Source organism: Neoarius graeffei, chromosome 11 (genome assembly GCF_027579695.1).
Source record: "Neoarius graeffei isolate fNeoGra1 chromosome 11, fNeoGra1.pri, whole genome shotgun sequence".
NCBI classification, from domain to species: Eukaryota; Metazoa; Chordata; class Actinopteri; order Siluriformes; family Ariidae; genus Neoarius; species Neoarius graeffei.
This window is the reverse complement of record NC_083579.1, coordinates 39893802-39920772: the sequence shown is the minus strand read 5'-3', so window position 1 is coordinate 39920772 and position 26971 is coordinate 39893802. Positions and strand designations below refer to the sequence as shown.

General features: G+C 43.5%; 1 protein-coding gene across 3 annotated transcripts in view; it reads right to left on the bottom strand.

Annotated features, from left to right (window-relative positions):
* mdga2a (MAM domain containing glycosylphosphatidylinositol anchor 2a) overlaps positions 1–26971 on the bottom strand; it is a 256090-nt gene that overhangs the window by 37860 nt on the left and 191259 nt on the right. For all 3 annotated transcript variants that reach the window (XM_060933897.1, XM_060933898.1, XM_060933899.1), the window contains exons 9-10: positions 20673–20942; positions 18038–18186 (exon numbers count right to left, since the gene is read on the bottom strand). In XM_060933897.1, coding sequence (XP_060789880.1) covers positions 18038–18186; positions 20673–20942 — 419 coding nt within the window. The remainder of the gene's footprint in view (positions 1–18037; positions 18187–20672; positions 20943–26971) is intronic.

Here is a 26971-nt window from a genome sequence, read left to right as displayed (position 1 = left end):
CTTTAAGAGGCTTCTCTGTCCTCCACTCGTTACCTGTATTAATGGCACCTGTTTGAACTCGTTATCAGTATAAAAGACACCTGTCCACAACCTCAAACAGTCACACTCCAAACTCCACTATGGCCAAGACCAAAGAGTTGTCAAAGGACACCAGAAACAAAATTGTAGACCTGCACCAGGCTGGGAAGACTGAATCTGCAATAGGTAAGCAGCTTGGTGTGAAGAAATCAACCATGGGAGCAATTATTAGAAAATGGAAGACATACAAGACCACTGATAATCTCCCTCGATCTGGGGCTCCACGCAAGATCTCACCCCGTGGGGTCAAAATGATCAGAAGAATGGTGAGCAAAAATCCCAGAACCACACAGGGGGACCTAGTGAATGACCTGCAGAGAACTGGGACCAAAGTAACAAAGGCTACCATCAGTAACACACTACGCCGCCAGGGACTCAAATCCTGCAGTGCCAGACGTGTCCCCCTGCTTAAGCCAGTACATGTCCAGGCCCGTCTGAAGTATGCTAGAGAGCATTTGGATGATCCAGAAGAGGATTGGGAGAATGTCATATGGTCAGATGAAACCAAAATAGAACTTTTTGGTAAAAACTCAACTTGTCGTGTTTGGAGGAGGAAGAATGCTGAGTTGCATCCAAAGAACACCATACCTACTGTGAAGCATGGGGGTGGAAACATCATGCTTTGGGGCTGTTTTTCTGTAAAGGGACCAGGACGACTGATCCGTGTAAAGGAAAGAATGAATGGGGCCATGTATCGTGAGATTTTGAGTGAAAACCTCCTTCCATCAGCAAGGGCATTGAAGATGAAACTTGGCTGGGTCTTTCAGCATGACAATGATCCCAAACACACCGCCCAGGCAACGAAGGAGTGGCTTCGTAAGAAGCATTTCAAAGTCCTGGAGTGGCTTAGCCAGTCTCCAGATCTCAACCCCATAGAAAATCTTTGGAGGGAGTTGAAAGTCCATGTTGCCCAGCGACAGCCCCAAAACATCACTGCTCTAGAGGAGATCTGCATGGAGGAATGGGCCAAAATACCAGCAACAGTGTGTGAAAACCTTGTGAAGACTTACAGAAAATGTTTGGCCTCTGTCATTGCCAACAAAGGGTATATAACAAAGTATTGAGATGAACTTTTGTTATTGACCAAATACTTATTTTCCACCATAATTTGCAAATAAATTCTTTAAAAATCAGACAATGTGATTTTCTGGATTCTTTCCCCCCATTCTGTCTCTCATAGTTGATGTGTACCTATGATGAAAATTACAGGCCTCTCTCATCATTTTAAGTGGGAGAACTTGCACAATTGGTGACTAACTAAATACTTTTTTGCCCCACTGTACCTCCAAGGTTCATTAAACCAGCCCCACCCCTGTGAACTGGGCTGGGGGCTTGTCCATAACTACAAGGTTCATTAAAGCGGCCCCACCCATTTGCACTGGGCCAGGGGATTGACTATACATTGAGGTTCATTAAACCGGCCCCATCCCCTTGCCCTGGGCCAGGGCATTGACGATACCTTGGAGGTTCATTAAAGCAGCCCCACCTGCTTCCACTGGGCCCTGGGATTGTCTATACCTTCTAGGATCATTAAACTAGCCTCACCCCTGTGTACTATGCCGGGGGCTTGTCCAAACCTACAAGGTTTATTAATGTAGCCCCACCCCTTTGCACTGGGCCAGGGGATTGACTATACCTTTGAGGTTCATTAAAGTGGTCCACCCCCTTGTACTGGAGCAGGGGATTGACTATAGCATGGAGGTTCATTAAAGTAGCCCCATCCCATGTGCACTGGCCTTGGGGATTGACTATACCTTTGACATTCATTAAACCAGCCCCACCCACATGCACTGGGCCAGGGGATTGACTTTACCTTCAAGGTTCCTTAAACCAGCCCCGCCCACATGCACTGGGCCCAGGGATTGACTATACTTTCAAGGTTCATTAAACTGGCCCCACCCGCATGCACTGGGCACAGGGATTGACTATATCTTCAAGGTTCATTAAACCAGCCCCACCTGCATGCACTGGGCCAGGGATTGACTTTCCATTCAACGTTCATTAAAATGGCCCCACCCCCTTGCACGGGGCTCAGGGCATGACTATACCTTCAAGGTTCATTAAACCAGCCCCACCCTTATGCACTGGAACAGGGGATTGACTATACATTCGAGGTTCATTAAACCAGCCTCACTTCTGCACACTGGACCCAGGGCTTGACTATACCTTAGAGGTTCATTCAATCAGCCCCACTCACTTGCACTGGGCCAGGGGCTTGACTACACATTGGAGGTTCATTAAAGTGGCCCTACTACCTTTCACTGGGCCCGGGGATTGACTATACCTCCGAGGTTCATTAAACTGGCCCCATAACCTTGCACTGGGGCAGGGAATTGACTATACCTTTGACATTCATTAAACTGGCCCTACCCGCATGCACTAGGCCCAGGGATTGACTATACCTTCGAGGTTCCTTAAACCGGCCCCACCCACATGCACTGGGCCCAGGGATTGACTATACCTTCGAGGTTCCTTAAACCGGCCCCACCCACATGCACTGGGCCCAGGGATTGACTATACCTTCAAGGTTCATTAACCCAGCCCTACCCCTGTGCACTGGGCTGGGGGATTGACTATACATTCAAGGTTCATTAAACCAGCCCCACTTCTGCGCACTGGACCCAGGGCTTGACTACACCTTGGAGGTTCATTAAACCAGCCCCACCCATTTGCACTGCCCTGGTGAAAAATAAATGTGCTAAGTGTATTAAAATTTAGCATACTTTTGTGTAATTGAAGCCACACTAATCATCAATATACTTCAAGTGTGTTTATGATTAGTTAACTTGAGGCATGCTATTTTGGAACAACTAATTTTGTACTAAATATATTTTAATTGTAATTAAATTGTAGAAAAGTGTAACTTGAAGTGTATTTAGTGTACCTTTATGTGCAAAATTACACATAACTTTCACTTAAAGTATATTTTAGTATAATATATTTCTATAAAGTGTAATATAGTATAATTATTTTAAAGTGTGTTAAAAATGTTAGCATGAAAGCGTGATGTTAGTATACTTTTTATATATTTACAAAAAGTACAATTTGTGTCAGTACATTTTCAATATACTACTGAAAATATGAATATACTTTAAATACAATAAAGTACATTTATTTTTCACCAGGGTGGGCCAGGGGCTTGAATACACATTAGAGGTTCATTAAAGCAACCCAACCCCATTGCACTGAGCCAGGGGATTGACTATACTATGAGGTTCATTAAAGCAGCCACACCCCTTTTCACTGGGTCCAGGGACTACTATAGACCCCTTTCACATGACGTCACCGCGCCGTGAGATTTTGTTAGGCGCCATATTGGAAGACCAAGTACATGCACTCACAATATAAAACAAAGTACGAGCGAGAGTAAAGTGACACGATGGCTGATAATTCTGGTTATGTGAGTACATTACCAGCTGCAGAAAGGGCACGGTATGTGGAGAAACTGGCTGTGATTGATGGTTTGACCCATATGATAAGACTCGCGGCAAGGGAGAATGGAAACATAAGGAGGACCTGACACCAATTCTGCCATCTGTTTGCTACCCAGACATTGTAAACTATTTGTTGTTTACACCCAGTGCCTACACTCAGTGTTCGAACTATGCCGATATTTTCGGGGGTCCCTTTTTTCCCCTTGGGGGGGGCGCTTGCGCTTGTCTCGGAGCGTGGATCTCCAAACACATGAGAAGCCTTGCACTTGTCTCAGAGCGCGGATCTCCAAACACATGAGAAGCCTATCTTACGCACATATCACGCGGACTCCACACCTCCACACACGCATCGCGTCTGAAGTCATAACTCATCAGGGGAAATCGTGTCCGCATTGGCATGTTCAAAAAACAACCTCGCGTCAACAATGATACCACACGCAAGAAAAAAAAAACAGTCAGGCTACTCAACAACCAACCTGGCAGCAGCGAGCAAGCCCCAAACCATCCTAAATTATTATTATTATTAAATTGTAGAAGTCTGGGAGGCTTGCTCCTCATACAGTTATCAACTTGGGGCCAATTTAGCATGTTTTAAATCTGAATTTCTTGCGTTTGCTTACCTCAAAGTGTCCACAGATCATGCACAGACTTATCCATTATATCCACAGTTTTTTGCCATGTCTCACACAGGTTTCTTTCAAGTCTACTGTTGGGCCAATAAATCATAAATAAAACAGCTCAGATTTGTTTGTTTAAGTCATTTGCCACTCCACTTTATTCTCGTGGGTTCACATACTGCTGCTGTTATTTCCCCCTAATCACGAGTTTGTTGGTCTTCCAAAATGGCGCAGGGTCTGTTTACTTCCGGTTTCGGGTGACGTCAGTGAAAGGGGTCTATATACCTTCGAGGTTCATTAAAGTGGCCCCACCCCCTTTCACTGGGCACGGGGATTGACTGTACCTTCAAGGTTCCTTAAAGATCATAGGCAACAGTTTTCAATTTATGAACATTTGAAACTTTATATGTTAAAAAACCCTCTGTAATTTTCTTCTGGTCCCAAGAAGTATTGTTAATAAATAATAATTAAAATAAGTTAGTGCGGATCGCGACGAATTTCTCTTCAGCGATTTTCACGACCACTCGGCGCGTGACATCATTCAAGACAAACAAACTGCTTGAGTTGAATCCACTTCCGTTTACTTGCATTGCCGTTCGGCTTGAGTGCAGACGTGCGTTTGGGAATTTCCAAAGAAAACCCCCTGCCTTATTGTTGTGCAGTGAACTGTAACAACGGGATTGGTTCAGGAAGAAGTTTTACCTTTTTTCGAGAGAGGAGAAGAGGTGAAGAGAGTGGATTGGCTTTTTCCAGAAGAGGAGAAGAGGCAGAGCGAGTGGGTTGGCTTTTTCCGAAAGAGGAGAAGAGGTGGAGCAAGTGGGTTGGCTTTTTCCAAAAGAGGAGAAGAAGCAGAGCGAGTGGGTTGGCTTTTTCCAAAAGAGGAGAAGAGGCGGAGCGAGTGGGTTGGCTTTTTCTGAAAGAGGAGACGAAGCGGAGAGAGTGGATTGTGCGCATGAAGCCAGAGGGTTGTCTTTTTCCGAAAGAGGAGATGAGGCGGACAGAGTGGATTGTGTGCATGAAGCCAGAGGGTTGGCTTTTTCCGGAAGAGGAGGTGAGGTGGAGAGAGTGGATTGTGCACATGAAACAAAATCAAGCAGTCAAAGAAGAAACGGACCAACAATGCTAAAGTAAAAAGGAGAAGATTGGAGGTAAACATTTTTACCTTTTCTTGCAATTGACAAGTCAAGAATCCTGAGGGATCCTATACAATCATTGTGGAAATGAAACAAAAGGGATATTTTTTCGCTTAGAGTAGGCTATGAATAGTATAATGCCGCGGATGGCAGGCTAATGTGGCCTACCGGTGCACTGTCAAGTAATCGTTATCCATATCCACTAGGGAGGGCGGTTTAATTATTCTTCAAAAGGGCTCTTTTTTAGTATTACGACGAAAGTAGGAATTTATCATAACTACCAGGATAAATCGTTTGGGCGCGAGTCTTGTTGAGGTCCAGGGTCACCGCGATCAGAGTCGGCCGAGTCGCTGTCCGATTCCGAGGCTGCATGGTCAAACCAGTGAGCCACATTCGCCGATTGCTTCGCAACGGCCATAGGTTCATACATATATGGTTTCACCACTTGATATTCAATTCCTACTTCAAAATCGCTACCGCTTTCAGACATTTTACACAACCTCTCACAACCAAAGTCCATACACATGCCCTTGGTTCGCAAGTAAACACAGAACTGCTCCCAGTCTGTTTGCCTTGAATGACGTCACAATGACTGTCCCCTGGCGGTAAAAGTGCACATAAGTGAGATGTAAACAAACCTTCGGAACTTGCGCAAACCAGTATATTTTAACTGTTTTATTCAATTTTAGGGTGCAAATTAGACAACAGGAAGATTGAATTCGCTTTTTGGGTCATTCTTCTTGAAAATGAAGTTGATATTCTACATTCCAACTCCGACCCTTGCCTATGACCTTTAAACCGGCCCCACTACCTTGGACTGGGGCAGGGAATTGACTATACCTTCAAGGTTCATTAATGCAGCCCCACTCCCTTCCACTGGGCCATGGGATTGACTATAATTTTGAGAATCATTGAAGCAACCTCACCCCTGTGCATTGGGCCAGAGGATTGACTATACCTTTGAGGTTCATTAATGCAGCCTCACTCCCTTCCACTGGGGCATGGGATTGACTATAATTTTGAGGATCATTAAAGCAGCCCCACCCCCTTGCACTGGGGCAGGGGATTGACTATACCTTTGAGATTCATTAAAGCGGCCCCACCCCCTTTCACTGGGCCCAGGGATTGATTATACCTTTGAGGTTTATTAAACCTGCCCCATGACCTTGCACTGGGGCAGGGAATTGACTATACTTTTGACATTCATTAAACCGGCCCTACCCACATGTGCTGGGCCCAGGGATTGACTATACCTTGGAGATTCATTAAAGCAGCCCCACCCCCATGCGCACTGGCCTCAGGGCTTGACTATACCTTGGAGGTTCATTAAACCAGCCACACCCCTATGCAGTGGGCTGGGGGCTTGACTGTACCTTCGAGGTTCATTAATGCAGCCCTACCCCATACACTGGGCCCAGGGCTTGACCATACCTTGGAGGTTCATTAAAGCAGTCCCACCCCTGTGCACTGGGCCAGGGGATTGACTATACCTTCAAGGTTCATTAAAGCTGCCCCACCAATTTGCACTGGGCCAGGGGATTGATTATACCTTGGAGGTTCATTAAACCAGCCCCATCCCTGTGCACTGGGCCAGGGGATTGACTATACCTTGGAGGATCATTAAAGCAGCCCCACCCATGTGTGCACTGGACTCAGGGATTGACTATACCTTGGGGGTTCATTAAAGTGGTCCCACCCCTTTGTACTGGGGCAGGAGATTGACTATACCTTTGAGGTTCATTAAATCAGCACCACCCCTGTGCACTGGGCTCAGGGATTGACTATACCTTGGACGTTCGTTAAAGCGGTCCCACCCCCTTGCACTGGGGCAGGGGATTGACTATACCTTTAAAGTTCCTTAAATCAGCCCCACTACCTTGCACTGGGTCAGAGGTTTGATTATACCTTTGAGGTTCATTAAAGCAGCTCCACTCCTGTGTGCACTGGGCTCAGGGCTTGACTATACTTCTGAGGTTCATTAAAGTAGCCCCACCCCCATATGCACAGGGCTGGGGGCTTGACCATACTTCCGAGGTTCATTAAACCGGCCCCACCCCCATGCACTTGGTCAGGGGCTTGACTATACCTGCAATGTTCATTAAAGTGGTCCCACTGTGTGTGCACTGGGCCAGGGCTTGACTATACGTTTGAGGTGCATTAAAGTAGCCTCACACCCTGTGCACTGGGCCAGGGATTGACTATCCCTTTGAGTTTCATTATAGTGGCTCCAACCCCTTGCATTGATTGCAGGGATTGACTATACCTTGGAGGTTCATTAAAGTGGCCCCATCCCATGTGCACTGGCCCTGGGGATTGACTGTACCATTGAGGTTCATTAAACCGGCCTGACCCACATGCACTGGGCCCAGGGATTGACTATTCCTTCGAGGTTCATTAAACCAGCCCCACCCCCTTGCACTGGGCCAGGGGATTGACTATGCCTTCAAGGTTCATTAAACTGTCCTGACCCGCATGCACTGGGCCAGGGGATTGACTATACCTTGGAGGTTCATAAATGTGGCTCCACCCCCTTGCCCTGGTCCAGGGGATTGACTATACCTTCGAGGATCATTAAAGCAGCCCCTATCCTGTGCACTGGACCCAGGGTATTGACTAGACCTAGGACATCCATTAAACCAGCCCCACCTCTGTGCACTGGGCCAGGGGATTGACTATACCTTCAAGGTTCATTAAACCGGCCTGACCCACATGCACTGGACCCAGGGCTTTACAATACATTCGAGGTTCATTAAATAATAATAATAATAATAATAATAATAAATTTTATTTGTAGCGCCTTTCAAGGTACCCAAGGACACTTTACAGTACAGAATGTTAAAATACTAGAATGTTAAAACAATAGCAAGATGGGTAATAAAACAATAAAAAATACAGGTCAGTAATATATGTAAAAGGAAAAGAAACAAATAAAAATCAATAAGTACATGGTAAAAGGCATTGTATCATGATACAAAATAAAATCAGAGAAAGAAGCAAATAAAATAAATAAATGGGATAAAATAATAAAAATCAATAAGATATCATTGTGCAGGGAAAGCAAGGCTGAAGAGGTGAGTTTTGAGCGTGGATTTGAATGACAAAAGGGAAGTGCATTGTCTCAGTGAAAGTGGGAGGTTGTTCCAGAGTTTAGGGCCGGCAACACTAAATGCCCTGTCACCCATGGAGCGGAGGTTCGTGGAGGGGATGGACAAAAGAAGCGTGTCAGAGGAGCGTAAAGTGCGAGTGGGTAGGTATGGGTTAAGGAGACTAGTGAGGTATGTGGGTGCTAGGTTGTGTTGGGCCTTGTAGACAAGCAGGAGAATTTTGAATTGGATGCGATATTGAACAGGAAGCCAGTGTAATTGATGGAGGATGGGTGTTATGTGATGCCAAGGTCTGGTGCGTGTGAGTAGTCTAGCTGCAGAGTTTTGGATGTATTGTAATCTGTTGATAGATTTAGCCGGAAGACCAATGAGCAGGGCATTGCAATAATCAAGTCTAGAGGTGATGAAAGCATGAACGAGGGTCTCTGCAGTAGTGAGGCTGAGAGAAGGGAGGAGTTTGGAGATGGTTTTAAGATGAAAAAGTGCAGTTTTAGTGATATGTTTTATATGTGAGTCAAAGGAGAGAACAGAATTGATAATGACACCCAGGTTTTTTACTTCAGATGAGGTAGTGGTGAAGTAGCCAGGAATGGAAAACTGTGTAGTGTTTAACTTTTTCAGCAATGCCGGAGTGGCGATGACTATGGCTTCTGTCTTGGTATGGTTGAGTTTTAGAAAATTATGTGTCATCCAGTTGCTTATATCGTTGAGACAGGTGGACAGTTGTGAAAGGGGAAGTGAGTGAGAGGGTTTAGAGTGAATGTAAATTTGTGTGTCATCAGCATAGCAGTGAAAGTGTAGGCCATGCTGGCGGAGGATGTAACCCAGGGGGAAAATGTAGATGATGAAGAGCAGGGGGCCCAGGGCTTTACGATACATTTGAGGTTCATTAAAGCAGCCCCTCCCCTGTGCACTGGGCTCAGGGCTTGACTATACCTTCAAGGATCATTAATCCAGCCCCACCCCTGTGCACTGTGCCCAGGGATTGACTATACCTTGGAGGTTCATTAAACCAGTCCCACCCCTGTGCACTGGGCCCAGGGATTGACTATATCTTCAAAGTTCATTAAAGTTGCCCCACCCCTTGCACTGGGCCAGGGGATTGACTATACCTTGGTAGTGCATTAAAGGATCCCCACTCCCTTGCACTTTGTCAGGGGCTTGATCATTACATGCGATGATCATTAAAGTGGTCCCACCCCCTTGCACTTAGTCAGTGGCTTGACTATACCTGCAATGTTCATTAAAGTGCTCCCACCCTGTGTGCACTGGGCCAGGGCTTGACTATACTTTTGAGGTTCATTATAGTGGCTTTACACCCCATGCACTGAGACAGGGATTGACTATCCCTTTGAATTTCAATAAAGTGTCCTCACCCCTGTGCACTTGGCCTGGGGCTTGACTATACCTTTGAGGTTCATTATAGTGGCTCCACCCCCTTGCATTGGTCCCAGGGCTTGACTATACCTTAGAGATTCTTTAAACCGGCCCCACCCCGTGCAGTGGGCCAGGGGCTTGGCTATACCTTGGAAGTTCATTAAAGTGTCCCAACCCCATGCACTGTGCCCAGAGCTTGACTATACCTTCGAGGTTCATTAAACCGGCCCCACCCCTGTGCACTGGGCCGGGAGCTTGACTATACATTTGAGTTTCATTAAAGCGGCCCCACATCTGTGCACTGGCCTTGGGGCTTGACCATTGCTGGGTTTCACATGATGTTACATGTGCCTTATTAGTTATTCAAAACTTTAGCTGGTGGTCTACCAAAGCTCAGTTGACAAAGTGTTTGTATGGAGAAGGTGCATTGCCCACATGAAAAATACCCTATAGTGGTGTTGCTTTAAGTTGTTTGATTCAATCAAACCATGAAATTGACATTTTTTTTCAGGAGTCCCTGCAAATTAATAAAAAAAGGTGAATAAGCACAGGATTTCACAAAAAGATGTTGAAAAAAGTAGTTTATAGAACTTTTCACTGAAATCAAAGCATGCTTCAGTTTGTCGTGATTGCTTTGTGAAAAGGTTGTATATTCCTCTCAGCTATGTCCTTAGTATTTTCCAAGTACTTTTCTTGCTGTGTATCATTATTTTATGGTACTTTTTTTTAGTCATGAAGTGCTAACTTCCCCAGCTGTTTCTTTGTTTCCTCTTCACAAAAGTACATATGCATGAAGGTCACGACAAAATTCTTACCCAGCCAATACAGTTAGAATGTGCCGTGATCAATTCTTCGTCTTGTTTAACTAAGATCTAGGTCTTTAAAGGGGTTTCTGATGATCTTTGTGAATGATTTACCTGAGAGATAAGAGCCAACAAAAGTGAGAATCAAGCGAACTGTTGTTTGTTTACACTTCAACTTGCAGCGCTTTGTTGTAAAGACATGAACGAAAAGCTTTAAAAAAAACATACTTACACGGGCAAAAACAATACAGGATTCATTTGGCAGCGACTTGATACCAAGGTCCTTCACCCAGCCACATACAAAAAAGTTGTAAGCCTCCATACTCTTCCATGCTTTCATCTGTTTTGGGGTGTAGATGATGTCTGTAACATCAGATAGTTCAAGATGTCGGGGAACTCGACTGAAGAGTAGTTTTCAAGATCATATGACAAATCCTTCTTTCCCAGACTGTAGGGGTCTATTCCATTGCACATAGCAATCTTCTAAATATATCTAAAGCGAGCAGTAGCTTCTAGATTACGAGCATAGTTATCACTATGCTCGTAACTATAAGTTATCACTAGTTGTTTGCACTAAGGCAGTTGTTTAGACCACCAGCTATTTCACTTCCGGTAAAACCACTAAGAAAAGTCACATGACTGAAACCCAGCAATACATTCAAAATTCATTAAAGTGGCCCCACCCCCACGTGCACTGGCCCTGGGGCTTGACTGCATCTTGGAGATTCATTAACAGCCTATTTGAGTTTTGTTGCTGACCATGTGCATCCCTTCATAGCCACAGTTTACCCATCTAATAGTTTTGTCAAGGGGCAGCACGGTGGTGTAGTAGTTAGCACTGTCGCCTCACAGCAAGAAGGCCCTGGGTTTGAGCCCAGCAGCCGACAAGGGTCTTTCTGTGTGGCGTTTGCATGTTCTCCTTGTATCTACATGGGTTTCTTCTGGGTGCTCCAGTTTTCCCCACAGTCTAAAGACATACAGGTTAGGCTAATTGGTGGCTCTAACTTGACCGTAGGTGTGAATGTGAGTGTGAATGGTTGTTTGAGTCTATGTGTCAGCCCTGCGATGACCTGGCAACTTGTCCAGGGTGTACCCCACCTCTCACCCATAGTCAGCTGGGATAAGTGGCTACAGATAATGTCCAGCATGATAATGCATCATATCACAAAGTAAAAGTCATCTTAAACTGGTTTTGTGAATATGACAAGGAGTTTAATGCTGTTCAGTGACCTTCCCAGTCACCAGAGCTGAATTCAATAGAATATTTTTGTGATGTGGTAGAATGGAGATTTGCAGCATGAAAATGAACCTGAAAAATCTTCAGCAATTGCATGATACAACAACGACGACACTGAGCAGAATATCAAAGGAATGTTTCCAACATCTGGAATCTACACCATAAAGGATTCAGCTATTATGATCGAAAAGGGAGGCCTTATGTAGTATTAGCACGGGTTAAATTAGGCCAGAGCTCACCAAACCTGAACTTTGCTTCCTCGTGTCCAAATCTCACCCTGCTGGAGCAGAGCTGTGCCTTCTTCAGTATCGTATCATCATGTCACACTTGTATCTCTCAGTGAACTTAATAGCATATGGGTCTTGATAAATAATTCTCTGGCCTGCAAAGAGAGATGTTTGAGGCGAATTCTACACCCAAATCAATAAAGCCTAAAACTGGTAACAAAGGCAAACTCACCAGATCATGTATTATAGAGGGACATGTAGAGAGATGTTAGTAAATGTAGGAGTGGGATAAGTGGAAGATTTCAGAGTAGATAAGTGTTCATTCATTCAGAGGCTGAATGAACACAGAGATAAGATTTGATAATGAAGAGGACCCTATAATTTTTTTTTTTTTTTTTGTAAATTGAGGGGTGGGTTTTTTTGGTTATTAAAAATTACAATAATGGTGAAGAGGAATGAAGAAAATATTAAAGCCCAAAGTTGTGTGTAGAATAGGCAATTTTTATCATCACAAACATGTTTAACTAATGCTATTGTGTTCTCTCTGTTTTATCTGTGCTCCATTCACATCTGCTCTCACTGCATATTTTAGAATAAACTGTACAGATGTTATTTTTGCAAGACATGATAGAAATTGCTGTAAATAGAATAAAAGTGCACAAAATGAACAAAGTTAATAATTCTAAGTTCCACATGGTGTGCAGTGTTCTCCCCAGAATGCTTTTGCGTGTCAGGGCTGACACGCTTTAATTTCATGCCAAGATGCTTTAAATTTGCCAACACGCTATTTTTTTGCTCCAACACTCACTGAAAACTGCGCTGTCAACTCTCACGACTTTGCCGTGAGACTCACGTTTTTTTGCACTGAATCACGCAGGGAATGGACGTTTGTGATTGGTTGACTGCAGGAAGTCGACCAATGAAATCGCGTCTTACTTTGTCTTCATTATTTCCACGTTACTGGTGGGAAAGACGCACCTGGCGAAAATGAGTGACAGCGATTCTGGATCAGAGGACCCTCCAAGTTCTAAAAAACAGAAAATTTCCAAGTATTAAGGTGCAGCTAAGTATGATACGAAGTTTAATTCCAACTGGACCAAAATCTATCCATGCATTATTGCTGATTCAGTGAGCAAGCACCATTTCTGATGCACTGTTTGCAACAGGAGTATTAGCTGTAAACACCAAGGCCTTCAAGATGTTGAACTTCACATGCAAAGAAAGTCTCACAAAGATCTTGAAAAAGCGAGATCATCATCAGGATCACTCTTGACCGCGTTTGCAGCACAGACTTCTGTCAGTGAAAAGGTATATTTTTATATTTTATTGTGTTTGAAAAAAAGTTAAACATGCTTTGTTTCAATTAATCTAAGCTCAACTAGATCTATTTGTAAAGCTGCTTAGTTAAAGTAAAACAATAGCTTATTTCGAACTGTTCCACAGATATGCTATCATAAATGTATAGCCAAATATCTTTTTCAACAGGAACTTTGCATGCTGTGTTTGGGATGTTTATTATTGTTACAGTAATAGCCTAGCTAGTCTGTGTTGGTGACAGGAAATAAAAAATAAGCACATAAATGTATAAATATATAACTATATAATTAGAAATTGTTAATATATCAGTCATAATGGTTTTGGGATTTTTGGTAATGGTACAGTGGTGCTTGAAAGTTTGTGAACCCTTTAGAATTTTCTAAATTTCTGCATAAATATGACCTAAAACATCATCAGATTTTCACACAAGTCCTAAAAGTAGATAAAGACAACCCAGTTAAACAAATGAGACAAAAATATGGTCATTTATTTATTGAGGAAAATGATCCAATATTACATATCTGTGAGTGGCAAAAGTAAGTGAAACTTTGCTTTCAGTATCTGGTGTGACCCCCCCCCCCCCCCCCGTGCAGCAATAACTGCAACTAAACGTTTCCGGTAACTGTTGATCAGTCCTGCACACCGGCTTGGAGGAATTTTAGCCCATTCCTCCATACAGAACAGCTTCAACTCTGGGATGTTGGTGGGTTTCCTCACATGAACTGCTCGCTTCAGGTCCTTCCACAACATTTCGATTGGATTAAGGTCAGGACTTTGACTTGGCCATTCCAAAACATTAACTTTATTCTTCTTTAACCATTCTTTGGTAGAACGACTTGTATGCTTAGGGTCGTTGTCTTGCTGCATGACCCACCTTCTCTTGAGATTCAGTTCATGGACAGATGTCCTGACATTTTCCTTTAGAATTCGCTGGTATAATTCCGAATTCATTGTTCCATCAATGATGGCAAGCCGTCCTGGCCCAGATGCAGCAAAACAGCCCCAAACCATGATACTACCACCAGCATGTTTCACAGATGGGATAAGGTTCTTATGCTGGAATGCAGGGTTTTCCTTTCTCCAAACATAGCACTTCTCATTTAAACCAAAAAGTTCTATTTTGGTCTCATCCGTCGACAAAACATTTTTCCAATAGCCTTTTGGCTTGTCCACGTGATCTTTAGCAAACTGCAGATTAGCAGCAATGTTCTTTTTGGACAGCAGTGGCTTTCTCCTTGCAACCCTGCCATGCACACCATTGTTGTTCAGTGTTCTCCTGATGGTGGGCTCATGGACATTAACATTAGCCAATGTGAGAGAGGCCTTCAGTTGCTTCGAAGTGACCCTGGGGTCCTTTGTGACCTGGCCGACTATTACACGCCTTGCTCTTGGAGTGATCTTTGTTGGTCAACCACTCCCGGGGAGGATAACAATGGTCTTGAATTTCCTCCATTTGTACACAATCTGTCTGACTGTGGATTGGTGGAGTCCAAACTCTTTAGAGATGGTTTTGTAACCTTTTCCAGCCTGATGAGCATCAACAATGCTTTTTCTGAGGTCCTCAGAAATCTCCTTTGTTTGTGCCATGATACACTTCTACAAACGTGTTGTGAAGATCAGACTTTGATAGATCCCTGTTCTTTAAATAAAACAGGGTGCCCACTCACACCTGATTGTCATCCCATTGATTGAAAACACCTGACTCTAATTTCACCTTCAAATTAACTGCTAATCCTAGAGGTTCACATACTTTTGCCACTCACAGATATGTAATATTGGATCATCTTCCTCAATAAATAAATGACCAAGTATAATATTTTTGTCTCATTTGTTTAACTGGGTTCTCTTTATCTACTTTTAGGACTTGTGTGAAAATCTGATGTTGTTTTAGGTCATATTTATGCAGAAATATAGAAAATTCTAAAGGGTTCACGAACTTTCAAGCACCACTGTAGTAATTCACTAATTTGAGTAATTCACTAATTTTATATTCCTTTAATATGATCTTTCTAATAATTTATTAATGTTATAAAGTCTAATGAATTAATATTTTATGAATGATATTTAATACATAGGACACAATATTAAATTTACTCAGCTTGTACTGTTATATTCAGATAATTTTTTTGTTAATGATATAATTATTTATTTGCACTTTCATTTAATAAAGGGCAAAGTCAACCTCAAAGTATGCTGTAATAAATTGCAAACACATGCACTTTTACTTAGTTAAAACCTTGATTTAGAAATGACTTGGTGGCAACACAAATTGTGTTTGTGTATGTATGAAGTGACATGCATATGTAGTTTTGCGGTGAAAGCTTTCTGAAATGTGATCATTGCACATCTTTCACTTCATGATCACATTGAAATGTGTTATTGTTTACCTGGCATTGTTTTGTTAATACATGTGGTGTCCTCATGAAGCCATTTTTTCTTCATTAATAGTAACAAGAAGGTGAAAACTAAATATTCATCCTAAGGCCATTGATCCCCTCTTAAAGTTGGCAACATTGTTTTCGGCTAGGGGGGTTTCCCAAGACCCCCCACCAGGGCTTTGCCCTGGACCTGACCAGGGCCTGCAGCCCCTGAACCCCAGCTTTCTCACTTCTTTCTTTCATTTTGGGATTGATAGCTATGTTCAACCATGTTAACAATAAAAAGTGACCGTGTCAGTACTACCATAAAATGCTCCTAAAAGTCATCAGATGCCACCAAATGGGCTCCCTTTTTTCAAAACTGACACCAGCCTCAGTCCACTCCTTGTGAAGCTCTCCCAAGTTCTTGAATTGACTTTTCTTGACAATGCTCTCAAGGCTGCGATCATTCCTGTTGCCTGTGCACCTTTTCCAGCCAGCCTTTTCAGCAATGACCTTCTGTGGCTTATCCTCCTTGTGGAGGGTGTTAATGGTCATCTTCCATATAACTGTCAAGTCAGCAGTCTTCCCCATGATTGTGATTGCATGTACTGAACTAGACTGAGAGATACACAAAATGTATACTGTTTTACTCAATCTCGAAATGAAATATTCTAATATTTTAAGATACTGGATTTCTGATTTTCATGAGCTATAAGCCATAATCATGAAAAAAACAAAAAAGGCTTGAAATATTTCACTTTATGTGTAATAAATATAGAATATATGAAAGTTTACCATTTTTAATTAAATTACAAAGAAAAATACCTTTTCATGATATTCCAATATTTTGAGATATCCTAGTATACCTGAGATGATTGGTAGTTCTGCTTTTACTCCTGCAAGATTGCTCAATTCTCTTTGTTAAAAGAACTGCAGTCTGTACTGACTTGTTATTGACTTCGAACACTAGTGGGTGGTAGCTTCTAGCAATGACAGACTTGACAAGAAATTAATCACACGGTGTGATGTCATTATAAAAGACTGTGGACTCAGTTTCTCCAGCTGAGCTGTGAAAATGTGAATGAGACTGTGACAGATCACTGTAATGGAGCCCTATGACATGAATTGTTAAAATACACACTGCTTAGTTTGGTCACAGAAGCATGACGCTATAACACAGGAAAACTAAATGTTAAGCTCTTCCACAAATATTAGCCCCACTGAACAAACTAAATCTCCAAAGTGAACAAAAGTCAACTATTTCTGGCACAAAGCCATCAGAACAGTTATTCACCCTTATGAAAATCTGTACAAGGATTAATGCTGTTCTAAAAGTTTGGCCTTCAGGATTACATATCACAGCAGTCTCTTTTGAATCAGTCTAAGTAATAAATAAATATTTAGATTCCAGCAAAATAGATGAATTCATTTAACTTAGAAAATGAATACACTTATCTCTTTAAAGCAAATAAAAACACTGTCTTTGAAGATGGTTGGGGGAACCCGTCCATCCATCATCTATATTGCTTACCCTTCAGGGTAATGGGGGAAGCTGAAGCCAATCCCGGCAAGAGGCGGGGTACACCTTGGATAGGTTGCTGATATATCGCAGGGTTAACACAGAGATGAACAACCAGTCACACCTATGGGCAATTTAGTGTAGCCAGTTGACCTATCCACATGTCTTTGTACTGTGGAGGAAACCCATGCAGGCATGGGGAGAACATGCAAACTCCTCACAGAAAAGCTCCAGTCAGCTGCGAGGTTTGAACCCAGAACCTTCTTTCTGTGAGGTGACAGTGTTAACCATTGCACTACCATGCCCCCTGGGAGAATCAACTTTTTAGTTATTATTAAATTAATAACTAGAGCTCTTCTATATAATGGTGTTCATTAAATACAGAAAATGGATAGGTGCATACATTAAAGAACATACAATGGTGTAGCCTAATCCACTTCACACTAATGTAATGGAAATACCAGCACAATTTACAGATATTACTATGTTGATTCTTGAGTGTTTTAGATTTTTTTTTAGATTAGGTAGATTTCCATCATAAAGAAAGTTAGTTCAACTACCTGTCCCAAACAGTAATGATCAACACCTATAGAAGACTGCACTAACTATGCCAAAGACAAGTGTTAAGAGACATCGTTATTAAGCAAAACTGGAAAAATAATACAGTGACAAAATGAATAAATATATAATGTTTAAATAAAATATATTTAAAAAAATATGCATTTTTTATTAATAAGTATAATTAAAGTACAAATTGTGACAGTGTTTGATAAACTACTTGCTGCATGTGTAACTACGTCAATAATGAGAAGAGAGAGAATATTGACTAACCTGTTTGATACCAAGCCGATAGGCCATGATGCGGTCCACTGCAGTGGGGTTCATCTGTGTCCACTGGAGTTTAAAACCATACACTCTGGGTTTGTTCTGCCAGAGTGCACTATATGTGTCGTAGTAGAACTCTGGAGCAAAGGCCTTGCCTGAAAGCAGCAGAACACTATATAAGTGCTTATTTCACACAAGGGAAAAAAAGACTTTAGATAAGATTAGAACACAATTTATCCAACAATACAATACACTATATGAAGCTGCATATGCATGCTTAGGCACCACCCTAAATCCCAGTAAGCAAAACCTTGGAAAACACAAAACCCAGCAGAAGAAGGTTTCAACTAGAACTCAACTAGAAGTGGTTGCACCATTATTTTTTAGAATTTGCTAACTATTTAGAACATAAAATTTTGGTACAAAAGACTGACAAATCTCAAATGTTGTAGTGATTTGACCATGAGTTTTTAAAATGTGTTGCATAGAAAATAATGATGATACTTTTTGAACAACTTAAGCTTTGCTCACTTTTTTTTTTTGTGGCTTCAATTTAAATAATCTTACAAAAATGTGCTCTTTTAAATATTTCTGTCCAGGGTTAGTGTACTTTTCAGGTAGCCCAGCTCAAGCAATGATGCATCTGACTTTTTTATTTTATTTTTTTAATGTGTCCTACAAAAGGGCCAAAAATGCAATACTTGCACTAAAATGTCATTTAGAAGCACTTTTCAGATGCTCAAACAAGGATCAGTGACTTAAACACAAGTCAGTATTTCAATTGGGATTCCAATTATTGAAATTGGTTGAAAAAAAATGAAAATGAAATTGACAAAAGTTTACAATTATAACAAGTCTAAAATTCAATTTTGAAAAGATGCTAGGTTTATGAATTTTAGCATGCAATAAGCAATGGTTCTAGTACTATTATCATCCCAAATGCCCTGTACCATGAGGGCTTTCTTCATATGTTGCTACTTCTGTAAACAATACCTAAAATACTGCTGACTTTATCAATGTGGAAGCAGTGGGAGTTCCTAGAATGATCCAAAGACCAGCTATTAGTAAAATTATCTGCTGCCTAGAAGTATTCTATTATAGATCTGGGGTGGATTTTCCTGACAACTTTGCACTTAAGGGCTAACAAACAAGTTTAAAGATGCTTTTTAGCAACGAATGTTGTCTCTGCAAATGGCTTTCCTGAACACAGTCATAAGAAGGACTCTTAGGATCAACTTCTCTCTGCCCCTTTTCCACCAAAGCAGTTCCAGGGCTGGTTCAGGGCCAGTGCTTAGTTTGGAACCGGGTTTTCTGTTTCCACTGACAAAGAACTGGCTCTGAGGCCAGAAAAACCGGTTCCAGGCTAGCACCAACTCTCTGCTGGGCCAGAGGAAAGAACTGCTTATGTCAGCGGGGGGGCGGAGTTGTTAAGACCAACAACAAGACCGCGAAAGATCGCCATTTTTAAGCGACGAGAAGCAGCAGCTGTACAAACGCGAAGTCATCCATTATTATTATTATTGTTGTTGCTGCTGCTTCTTCCGTGTTGTTTTTGCTTCGATATTCACGCCAAGGTTTATGCAAACGTAGCGACGTAACTGACGTATACAGCGACGTAATGACGTGGCTCCCCTTAGCACCGCGAGCTATGGAAAAGCAAACTGGTTCTCAGCTGGCTCGCAAGTTGAACGAGTTGTGAACCAGCACCAGCACTGGCCCCGAACCAGACCTGGAACTGATTTGGTGGAAAAGGGGTATCATCAGAGCTTTTTTGCAATGTGCATCCTCTCTAAAGCATTAATAGTTGCTAAATCCAGTCAATGAGGTCACATAGCATTCATTTTTAACCAAAAACCAATGAAATATAAAATGCTTAAGATATGTTAACATATTGTATAATCATTAACAATAACAATAACTCTCAGCTGACTATTTTTCAAGCTGTAGACAGCCAGAGTACAGCTGGCTGAGAGTGTCAGTGCAGCCAGGGGCTGCTCAACATTAAGAAGGAGCGGCTCCAGTTGCTCCAAGACCTGCATGACCAAAGGGAGCAGCACTAATCAAGAGCAGATGGCCCTTAAACAGGCAAAATTAGACCTGCTGGCCAGGCAAGTGGAGCTGGCAGAGGCACAGTTTCAGAGGCCCTCTATTTCAGTACCCATTATTCTGCCCTCTGAGCAAAGTAACCCATTTCTGTAATTGCACAGTTTATATGGGGCATTTTCATATGATCATGAATTCTAACACTCCCTTCTATTCCAATAGATGATGCACCTGCTGAAAAATAAAAGGCATGTTGATACCTTTTCCTTTGTTCAATAAATCTCTTCATTTCATTTCAGTGCTGTTTTTATTTCTTTTTGCCTTGTTCTTAAAAACCTTTACATGCAATATTTCTTCATCACACAGCTGGGTTAAGCCTACATTTAGCCACTTCCTATAATTACTTCATGAACAGTGGTGTGTCAGGTTGGAATTGGGGATCAATTATTCTACTCTTAACATTTGAGTCGTGTGAGTAATTGTGAGTTGTGAATACTTAGGGCATCCCAAACCGTATACTACTACACCACTGGTGTCATTACTGTGAAGGTATTGTGCATTATGCAGCTTGGCCAACTGATATAGGCCACAATCTTACCAGTGACAAGAAAGGTACAGCGGCCAGCACCAGCCTCATTGCTGATGTCGCAGGTGTAGGCACCATAGCCCTCACGGTTCAATGCCCTGACATGGTACTCAGTGTCATCACGTGTATCCAACTGGCCCATGATGAGAAGGCGTGAACCCAGTTTCCACTCATATTTCAACACACGAGATGGATATGCACGCAGTACTCTGCAATTCATTGTGAATGCCCGGCCTAGGCCCTGGCGTAGCTCAGTGTATGTCGGCTCCACTGCAGGGGGATCTAACAAAAAAGAAAAATAATAAGAGAAATAAAATCATAAAAAAACATTTGTATCAAATTTGCAATCAATGCCCATGCAGAAAAAAATATATTTTTCAACACATTCACAGAGTCATCAGTCATTGATAACAGATTAGGGAAATGCCATAAAATGTCTGAGATCATTAACAAAATTACCAATAGCCTGGTTGCATTTCTGCAAAATCACCTTAGTTTAAAAGTTGTTAGCAAGTGCAAGAACAAAGTTGACTAATGTATTGTGTTCTGAAGGATTTGGCTATGCTGAATTCATTTTTTGTCAAGCTCAGTATTACATCCTTTACAAGAAAGGATTAATAATTCAACATCGGTAACATGCAAATGAATCACAATATATGCTGAAAGAAAGAAAAGAATCTGTTTATTTCAACATTTTCAATAAAAGTAGCTGTTCTTACACAATTCTTGCTTTCTTTATGCTAAATAAACAATACCTTACAGAACAAAAGAAAAAAAAAGAGTGGTATTTGGGGTATGAAGGAGGTATCTATCCCATAACCTATCTCCCTCTCCCCAAACCGCAGTGCCGTGCCCCCCCCCCCCCCCATGGCCCCACTGCCTCCTCATCCCATGGACCCTCTTGGCTGACTGATTCCCAAGCTGTAGGCAGCCAGAATACAGCTGGCTGGAGTGTCAGTGCAGCTGGGATCTGTTCAACATTGAGTTGGAATGGCTCTAGTTGTTCCAAGACCTGCATGACCAAAGGGAGCAGCACTATCAAGAGCAGATGGCCCCTAAATGGGCAAAACTTGACCTGCTGGCCAGAGAAGTGGAGCTTCAGAGTGGCTTTGCTGGACTGCAGCCATGATTATTTCAACTGTTCTCCATAATGCCAAGTAGGTAATGTTTTGACTTATATATACACACAATATTACAGATGCAACAATTTGTCTCATTTAGGACACTAAATTAGATAATCACATGCCTATTAATAGAATTAAATTTGATTAAAATGTTGCATTATCAATGTGACATTTCCTTTAATACACATATTTCCATAACACATTGAAATTTAATCATAATGGTATGTGTATAAAAAAAAAAACACGCCATTACTCGACACGAATATAACACACAGGAATAACAGTTCAACAGGCATATTTACAAATCATCCACTTTTGACTGATCACGTCTTCTTTTTTCCCTTCTCCTGTCATACTCCTTCCTTTTCTCATCTACTTTAGTGCAGGTGTTACGCACGAGTTTTCTCCACTCAGTCCTGCTGGCAGCCTTTCTTTTCCATTCATTGATGACACCTCCACATTTAAGAGCATTTTTGCAAGTGTCTTTGTATCGTAGTTTTGGCCTTCCAATTTTACGGGTGCCTTTTGCTAGTTCACCATACAAAAGAGCTTTTGTAGGCCTGTTATCCATTCTTGTTACATGTCCAAGCCAACAAAGGCAACTGGCAACCAGCAGGAGTTCTATATCTTTCACTCCAGCTCTTGTTAGGACTTCTTCATTACTAACAAAATGATCCCACTTGACATAATGTTATATGTATAATTTATTTAATAATTGTGGCAGCGGGGGCATGGTCAAGTGCCGGTCTGTGACAGGAGGGCGGAGTCAGGGAAGGTAAGTGGCAGAATCACTACACCTGATGTCAATTAACCTGTGTTTGTGTGTCTTCCCAGTGACCGCGCCCTACTTAAGGAGGGAGAGCGAGAGCAGAGGAGCTCATCCCCGAACCAGACGCCGGTTGTGTGTGTGTGTGTGTCTGTGTTAGTTACTAGTTGTTCACTGAAAAGTGTGGCAATAAAAACCCCAGTTTACGAACCTGATCTCTGTCCTGCTGTCCTCTGTGCTCCGCCCTTCGTTAGAACCGTTACAGTGGTGCCGAAACCCGGGATCTGGAGTGCAGAAGCCGAACAGCCCCATGGAGTCCTCCCCGTTCGCCGAGCTGGTCCACGCCCTCGCCACGGCCCAGCAAAGCCAGCACCAGGTGCTAGTCACCCTCCGAAAGGAGCAGGAACAGCGGTTCGAGGCCCTGGTGCTGGCCCAGCAAGAAGATCGTCAGGCGTTCCGGCACCTCCTCGCGTCGGCGGGGTCCACCAACGCTCCCACCGCGGGCCAGTCCCCCTTCACACTAACAAAGATGGGCCCGCAGGATGACCCCAAGGCATGCATCACGCTCTTCAAGCAAGTCGCGGAGACCTCGGGGTGGTTGATGGAACAGCGCGCGGCACATCACCTCGCCCTGCTAACGGGAGAGGCGCAGCTGGCCGCGCTACAGCTCCCCGCTGACCGCCGGCTGGCCTATGCGGACCTTCGCCGGGCCGTCCTCCAGCGTGTGGGGCGCACCCCTGAGCAGCAGCATCAGCGCTTCCGCGCTTTGCGCTTGGAGGAAGTCGGCCAGCCGTTCGCGTTTGGCCAGCAACTCCGGGACACCTGCTGGTGGTGGTTGAGGGCCGACAACCGCGATGCCAAGGGGATCATCGACCAGGAGGTACTGGAACAATTCGTCGCACGCTTGCCAGCAGGAACTGCGGAGTGGGTCCAGTGCCACCGCCCGGCGTCGCTGGATCAGGCAATCGAGCTGGCGGAGGACCATTTGGCGGCTGTCCCGGTGGCAGGACAGCAGACAGCCTCTTCCCTCCTCTTCTCTCTCTCCCTCTCCTCCTGTGTCTCGTCCTCGCCCCATTCCCCCACCGCGGAGGCGGGGGCTGACGCCACCCGTGCCAGCCTGCCGCACCCGCGGTGCCCTCCCGTTTCTCCCTTCTGTGTCTGTCTCTCCCCCCCTCAGGTGAGTGAGCCCCAGAACACTGGTGCGAAGAGGAAGCCCGGGCCGGTTTGCTGGCGCTGCGGGGGGCCGGGCCACCTCCAACAACAGTGCACGGTAATGGAGGTGGGCGCGGTGGTTCGGATCCCCGACGCGCCAGGAGCCGCCCTCGATCGGGCCGGAGCATATCGCATACCAGTGAGTATTCAAGGGGATACATATCAGGCGTTGGTGGATTCTGGTTGTAATCAGACCTCAATTCACCAAAGCCTGGTGCAAGACGAGGCATTGGGGGGAGCACAGGGGGTGAAGGTGTTGTGTGTGCACGGGGATGTTCACAGCTACCCTTTGGTGTCGGTCCACATTTTTTTCCGAGGGGAAAAATTTATAGTAAAGGCGGCAGTTAATCCTCGCCTCACCCACTCGATAATTTTGGGGACTGATTGGCCGGGATTCGGGGAGTTGATGAGCCATTTAGTGGAGAGTGGGTCCTGCCATACTTCAGTAGGGGGAGGTCCCGGTGTTGCCTTGGCGGGAGCAGCTGTCACAGAGCCGTCTACGTCATCTCCGCGTCAGAGTGAGGAGCCACAGGCTCCTCCTCCCTCTCTCGGGGAATCCCTGGGGGATTTCCCATTAGAGCAGTCGCGAGACGAGACTCTGCGGCATGCGTTTGACCAAGTGAGAGTAATCGATGGTCAAACACTCCCGCCGAACGCCACCCCATCCTTCCCCTATTTTTCTATTATGAAGGATAGATTACACCAGGGGTCACATTGCTGTTCCTGACTGTGATGGGGGCCGGGGTCGGGTCAGCTATATCACATAGAATTGTATGACCCAGACAAATATGACCACCAGCAGGCCTCATTGTGTAGTAGAGATTACTAGCCTGGCACGGCCATCCCCACTACTATATCCACACTACTATATCAACACTTGATTCCTGGCACATATTTGTTTATCTTTACTAGTGGTTTGCAAAAGTAGTAATCAAGTCTTCACACTTTGTTTTAATTTGAAATACCACTGATATTCCATTTATTTATTTTCTAATAAAAATAATATCAAAGCTGTCAAGGTAAGAAACATCTGCCTATTTGAGGTGATTGACACTGGCAAAGGTGAGTGGAAAATTATAAATTGTAGGTAGGCCTTTATTAATAATATAAATAATAATTGTAATTAATATAAATAATAATTGCAGCACTTAATAAAGGTCAAATAAATAGGCCTATAAAATAAATACATTTTAAAAAACAGTGAAATTATAATACAGGGATGCAAACAGCGCGCCTTTTGGTTGATGGCGCCTTTTTCACGGCTGAATCGCGCAGATCCTAATTTTTTTTAGGGGGGGGCGTTGGAGTGTCTGATTATAATTTCAAAGTAAATTCTGTATTAAAATTACTAAAAAAGCAAATCCATTACAGTCCATGAAACAGGAAGTATAAGGATGAGGAAAAAACAGTTTAAATCGGGAAGCTGTGCACATTTGCGCAGTCTTGCCGCTCAGGCTGCACAAATGTGCGCAGCTTCCCGATTTAAACTGTTTTTTCCTCATCCTTATACTTCCTGTTTCATGGACTGTAACAGATTTGCTTATTTAGTAATTTTAATACAGAATTTACTTTGAAATTATAATCAGACACTCCAACGCCCCCCCCAAAAAAAATTCAGATCTGCGCGATTCAGCCGTGAAAAAGGCGCCATCCGCCAAAAGGCACGCTGCTTGCATCCCTGAAATATGAGCAATAGATCAATAGATCACAGCAGTTGTGCTGTGTCCTGCACGTCATTGCTCTCATCCATGGCCAAAGCAAAAAACTCGAATTCTGATGCTTTCTCATTCAGCTGGTCATACACGTTGTCCCCCAAATCTTCGGTTCGCCTGGTCATAGTAGGTGCGGAGAGACTCACCGCATTGAGCGCATCCTTCTTGTCGGGACACACCTCCTCGGCCACAGCAAGCATGCATACTTTAACAAAGTCCCCATCAGTAAACGGCTTTCCATGGGTAGCTAGTAGGTGAGCTACCTTATAGCTAGCTTGGACAGCAGCCTGGTTGATCTGGGTTTGGTGAAGGAATACATTCTGTTGTGCAGCCAGTCCGCATTTCATCCTCCGAATCCTGTCTTCTCTTGTTTGCCCTCGCAAACTAGCATACTCTTTGTGGCGGGTTTCGTAGTGACGACGCAGATTATATTCTTTGAAAACCGGCACACTTTCTTTACATACAAGACAAACTGCACGGTCCTTACACTGAACGAAAAAATAATCGGTGGTCCACTGTTCTTTAAAAACTCTGCACTCTCTGTCAGCTTTTCGCTGACCGCTAGCCATTTTGCTGTCCTGAACACTGACAGTTCTCTGTGCATGCGCTGCCTGTCACTGCTTGATCGCGAGCATATGACGAAAATTCGGAAAATATGAATAGTTCATTTTATAACTAAATATCAATTTTAATTGATAAAATCAACAAAATACAAGATGCAGACATGTTATTATTTGCCAAAAAGCAATTTAAAAAAATAGGCCATGACCACTTTTGGGGATTGCCTCATAGGGCCGGTTCAAGTGATGGGGGGCAGAGGGGCTAGGGGGCCGGTCAAAGGGGGGTGGCGGGCCGGATCTGGCCTGCGGGCCGTAGTTTGGTGACCCCTAGATTACACCGAGTGATGCAGGACACTCAGATGAAAGAGCAAATCACACAGCTTTTGATTCCAAAAAGCCGCCGGGAATTGGTATTCCAGGTGGCTCACTTTAATCCCATGGCTGGACACTTAGGGCAGGATAAGACACTAGCCCGAATAATGGCCCGATTCTATTGGCCGGGGATTCGCGGCGATGTCCGTAGGTGGTGTACGGCGTGCCGTGAATGCCAGTTAGTAAATCCAGCGGCCATTCCAAAAGCGCCTTTGCGCCCTCTACCATTAATCGAGACCCCGTTCGAAAGAATTGGGATGGATCTCGTCGGGCCATTAGATCGGTCAACACGAGGGTACTGCTTTATATTAGTTCTGGTGGACTATGCAACGCGATACCCGGAAGCAGTGCCTCTTCGCAATATCTCAGCACGCAGTATTGCGGAGGCGCTGTTCCGCATCATCTCCCGAGTTGGAATCCCGAAAGAGATTCTGATTGATCAAGGCACCACGTTTATGTCACGGACACTGAACAAACTGTATAGGTTATTAGGGATTAAGCCGATCCGCACCAGCGTGTATCACCCACAAACGGATGGTTTAGTTGAACGGTTCAATCGCACCCT